Source organism: Gigantopelta aegis, chromosome 2 (assembly GCF_016097555.1).
Source record: "Gigantopelta aegis isolate Gae_Host chromosome 2, Gae_host_genome, whole genome shotgun sequence".
NCBI classification, from domain to species: domain Eukaryota; kingdom Metazoa; phylum Mollusca; class Gastropoda; order Neomphalida; family Peltospiridae; genus Gigantopelta; species Gigantopelta aegis.
Window position 1 is genome coordinate 474,792 of NC_054700.1, and position 5,681 is coordinate 480,472.

General features: G+C 39.7%; 1 protein-coding gene across 1 annotated transcript in view; it reads left to right on the forward strand.

Annotated features, from left to right (window-relative positions):
* Nucleotides 1–503: 503 nt before the first annotated feature.
* LOC121379051 (integrin beta-1-B-like) overlaps nt 504–5,681 on the forward strand; it is a 37,620-nt gene continuing 32,442 nt past the window's right edge. Inside the window, exons 1-4 of the mRNA XM_041507502.1 lie at nt 504–539; nt 1,795–1,892; nt 3,180–3,232; nt 4,123–4,210. Coding sequence (XP_041363436.1) covers nt 3,186–3,232; nt 4,123–4,210 — 135 coding nt within the window. The 5' untranslated portion in view covers nt 504–539; nt 1,795–1,892; nt 3,180–3,185. The remainder of the gene's footprint in view (nt 540–1,794; nt 1,893–3,179; nt 3,233–4,122; nt 4,211–5,681) is intronic.

Below are 5,681 nucleotides of genomic sequence, written 5' to 3' on the forward strand. Positions count from 1 at the left end.
CTTGTGGAAGATCACTATGAGCCTTATTCCCTTCATATGATAGCGGTGGCCAACATGTTGGGACCTGGCTCATAACCTATCTGTTTTATTTTGTTAACTCTAGGGGTATATATATCTTGTGGACAGTCACTATGAGCCTTATTCCCTTAATATGATAGCGGTGGCCAACATGTTGGGACCTGGCTCATAGCCTATCTGTTTTATTTTGTTCCGTGTTGCCAGGCTTTGTTCTTGTTCTTTGCTCTATTTTATTCTGATCTTGTCATTTTTGTTCTTTTATGTTCTCTATTTTGTTTTCTCTATATTAGTTTTGTTCTGTTTTCTCTCTTTTTCTTTTGTAATCTGTGCTGTCTTGATCTACTCTGCCGTCTTACCGTGTTACCGTGTTACGGATTTAAAAAACGTTACATGATATTTACAAAACCATAATTTTCAGAGACGACCCTTTGTTATTAATGGCCCATGACACATGTATAGTTTGTTTCAGATTTCGCTACACAAAGAAAAAAGCTCGATGCAGAATGCCGTTACCGAAGATGGTAAGTTTAGTATGTACTACAATACTGACTGACTGCGTAAGATGGTAAGTTTAGTATGCACTACAATACTGACCCACTGCCTAAGAGGGTAAGTTTAGTATGTACTACAATACTGACCCACTGCCTAAGATGGTAAGTTTAGTATGTACTACAATACTGACCCACTGCCTAAGATGGTAAGTTTAGTATGCACTACAATACTGACCCACTGCCTAAGAGGGTACGTTTAGTATGCACTACAATACTGACCCACTGCCTAAGGTGGTAAGTTTAGTATGCACTACAATACTGACCCACTGCCTAAGGTGGTAAGTTTAGTATGCACTACAATACTGACCCACTGCCTAAGATGGTAAGTTTAGTATGTACTACAATACTGACTCACTGCTGTAACTAACACTACTGTACAGTCGTCAGTCAGTCACTTTACATCATGTTAACATATGTAACATTTTACTCAGGTTGAAATGTTAAATGTCTTGAACATTACAACCAGGCAGGAGACATTATCAAAATCTTAGATAACCGAAAATTGGGACACATGATTTTTTGTATCGGTTATGTGAATTATATTTGCGTAACCTGATCAATCACACCAATCTTACATTGGAATTATGTATCTTCAAAAATGTTTGCAATTTCACGTGAACATAACGATTATTCGCGTGAAATATTCAGCCCAGGAAGGGTTAATGTTAAACCCTCACTACACAACGACGTGATTGCTACTAGGGTTAGAGTTAGCTACCCCCCCCCCCCCCCCCCCAATAGAAAGTCATTGCACATAACATGATTATTAGAATGGTTAAGGTTACCCCGCACACACTACACCATTACGTGATTGCTATAATATATAGGTTAAAATTAACCCTATCATTACGTCACTATTTAATTTCTAAAGTGTTAGGGCTAACCCCTCATTACGTCATTAAAATCATGGATTCTACCAAGGTTAAGATTAACCCTCTCATTACGTCACTACTTGATTTCTAAATGGTTAGGGCTAACCCTCATTACGTCACTACACAATTTCTACTTTGATTAGGATTACACCCACCCCTTTTACTACGTCACAACATGGATTCTACAATGGTTAGGGTTATCCCATGACTACGTCACTACACGGTTTCTACAATGATTAGAGTTATTCCCCCCTTATGTCACTACTTGATTAGTACAAGGCCGGTTCACGTGGGAGCGACTGTCGGTCGAGTTCAGTTGTGAGATTACAAAATGCCGATTGTTCTATTTGCAGTGCGGCTGTTACACGGAGTATTGCGCCATTAAACCACGTGACCTACAGATCGTGTGAACCGGCCTTGTACCGACCTGGACACGGCCTTTACCTTGCATGTGAGTAGACACTTTGTAAATATTACCAGTTCAACCTAGTACTAAATACAATGTCGTGCACAAGATGGCGTCTCAAGTGCAGCTTTATACTTATACATGTATATAGTTTAGTTACAACTGTTGAACGTGTAAATGTGAACGCAGCATTTGAAAACTAACAACTGAGCATTTTCATTACGGTGAGCTCTCGCGATCACTCGCATCTAACATTAACTGAATGTCATATGTTAGAACACGATGGTACCAGTCAGACGTTCGCGATCGCCCGCTCTCCTGAACACGCCGCGTGTTGCTGCTTTGATGTCTTAATAACGTAGACTGTGGATTTTCCGATTGTATCCAGGATCCACCAGGAACCCACTCTTTAAGCAGAGTGGCAATGTTTTGCAATTTCAATATAATATTTTTGAGTTAAATTTGCAATGATTTATGTGTGACGTCGGTTAATTTGTGGTTATTTGTAACAAATAAATAAATATGAAAATGGCGAAATAAATGTATATGACATTTGCAACTATAATAACTAGCATGCTCACCCCATCCAGGCTTTTATCTATCCATTGTATTTATTTATCATATTCATTAGGCTTATTCCCCGCAGTCTGTGACCATTGCAGGAGAAAGGGCAAACACATTCTCGTGGGTCTTTGTTCCGTGACGGGCGAATTCTTCACACAATCACCTATATTCTATAACTTTTAAAACACATTCTGTAAACATTTTATCTATATTTTGCTTTGTGTATATAGGTGTTGCTTCTTTTTAATGTTTATGTTTTACGCTTATGTTGATAATGTTTGTGTAGGTATAGTTTGGTCATCGTTTAACCAGTTGTATCGACTTTCATTCGATCATGTGACACCCAACAGGCGATTTTCATTTGTCCTGGGTATCGCTAAAACATCATTTATTCACTGTTCTGTTAATTCTGTACCATGAAACATAACATACCTGAGATACAACATTTTTCGAAACATTTTGCCAGCAATCATAGTAGCGAACTTGAACAACATATTTATACTGTGGGTGAACCAGCAAGTATAAAGGTAATTCTGTGGACCCGCTCCTAGTACAATGTTTTAATATCTGTTCTCTGGAATAGGTCTTATCTATATATATATATATATATATATATATATGCATTTTATATTTGTTATGTTGATTGCGTTTATGTTTTAATATCTGTTCTCTGGAATAGGTCTATATATATATATATATATATATATATATCTATATCTATATATGCGTTTTATATTTGTTATGTTGATTGTGTTTATGTTTTGCCAGGTTTCCATGACAGTGGAGGTCAAAGTGTGGCGCTGTAAACTGAAGACAAACAAGTAAAATGTTTACACACTAACACGTCTTTTACCTGTGACGTATTTCCTGTTCCTATTTCCGCCATTCGAACTAATCATTCCGTCTCCCCTTCTATCTGTCCATTTATCCAACTCTTTCATCCACCTCTCCATTTAATTAGTCCATCGTTGCGTCCACCGATCTAGTTATGTTTAATTTTTCCGAGAGTTATGTTTAGTTTTTCCCATTTTGCTATTTTCGTATAGTGGTTTGTAATGTCTGTTGGTTTGACAAGTGCTTATTCGAGGAGTCACAACCGAAACTGGTGATGTTCACTCTCTGCCAAACTGGTGATGTTCACTCTCTACCAAACTGGTGATGTCCACTCTCTGCCAAACTGGTGATGTTCACTCTCTGCCAAACTGGTGATGTTCACTCTCTGCCAAAATGAGAGTGGTTCACTCTTTTCCTTTTCTTCTTCTTGTTTTCAATGTATTTGTTTTATAGAACATGCATGCAACAAGTGTGATGCAAAGGTGTACAATTTGGTAAAAATGTTTTATTTTATGTTGTTTCCCCTCAGAATTATTTAAACGTAGCGTAATGCTAGAATAAGACTGTCAACTGTTACGACAGAGTTGGGCAACTTAACAGTTGCGTTGTAATTTCTGTAACTCCCTACTTACGACAGGTGCGCTCAGATTAACAACTAATGGGCTATACGACGAGAATCGAGTTGTAAGAGCGCTCAGACTCGCAACTGGACAGTCGTAGAAGTAGTGACAGCACAAAGTTGGCCAACTTTGTTGTGGCAGTTGGTAGTCTGAACCTGGCATTAAAAGTTTCTTTTTTTGAAAACGACTTTGGCCCTAGCCATAATATTATCTGGTTTTCAGCCCTCGATATCTATAAACGTTTTTCATTCCACTAGTGCCAGTTTGAAAATAGAAGGCAAACGACTGGGCACGCTCAAGTTGGCGGTGGAGTCTGTGTGTTCCTGTCCGTGCGAGGACGAAATGGTAGGTAACCAGTGCAAGGCGCACATTAAGTCAATACTTTTCTTAATGTGCAGGGCGAGTTGCTTCCCTCTATTTGGCAAATTTAAAATGGCGGGGAATTTTGTTTATGTTGTATTTATTTTGTACTTCACTCAGGATTTAGTAAGTACGATAGGTTATACATGTTTGGTTTGTGTGTCCATTTGTTGCACTATTTCGGTTGCGAAACGGTTGAAACATGGTGCCACAAGCTTTGAATATAGGGTATGTAATTATATACGGACGTAGAAAGAACAACACTTTATACGTCCCGTCGGACTAGTAGGTAACCAGTGATGTCTGCTTGATGGTGTAACTCCAGGGATCGAAATATCCGCTATTCCGCTATACCGCAAAGAGTAATTTTCCAAACGAAGTAGTAAAAAAAAAACCCCTTCCGTCATGAATAGTTGCATTTCAATATAAAACAGAGCAGCGAAATCCGCATGTGGCTTTCAGAGTCCGCGTTTTCTGACGCAACAATGTTCTGGTTCAACAAAACCGCGGAGCATTTGGCCTTATACAGTAACTTCAAGAAGCCTTGTTGATCGAGACTAATGCTGCGTTCGAGTGTCTCCGAGTTGTACACTCGTCAGTATGACCGTATTTGTGTGTCTGGCCTCAGACCACAATTAATTTCGCTATATGTTTCTATATAGCCTTAGTGGCTATAACATTTTTATTAATATCAGCAGGCCCGTGAAGTTTTGTATGTACCTTTGCCTGCATGGGGGACACATACCCTGAAAAGGACAACCCCTGTTGTCCAGCTCTTTCTCCCAGCATATTGGTTTAAACAGACACACCCTCTAAACCAGACCGGAGTACACCCATTTTACACAAAAAGCACTACTTTTTCATGGGCCGGAATTACCACAAACAAGTCTTCAATGTCAACAAGTTACACATGTTTACAAACTACATGCTATCCCCTGTCACTTCAGTCAAACAGTTGCCACTTCATAGCTGTCTGCCATGAAATAATCACAGTCAAACAGCAGACTACTTGCGCGGTCAAATTTCCGGATTTTGGACAACCAAATGGGAAGATAACTGTAATCTGAGGCCGTCTCCGAGTTGTACACTCGTCAGTATGACCGTGTTCGAGTGTCTCCGAGTTGTACACTCGTCAGTATGACAGTGTTTGTGTGTCTCCGAGTTGTACACTCGTCAGTATGACCGTGTTCGAGTGTCTCCGAGTTGTACACTCGTCAGTATGACCGTATTCGAGTGTCTCCGAGTTGTACACTCGTCAGTATGACCGTGTTTGTGTGTCTTTGAGTTGTACACTCGTCAGTATGACCGTGTTCGAGTGTCTCCGAGTTGTACACTCGTCAGTATGACTGTTCGAGTGTCTCCGAGTTGTACACTCGTCAGTATGACCGTGTTCGGGTGTCTCTGAGTTGTACACTCGTCAGTATGACCGTGTTTGTGTGTCTCCGAGTTGTACACT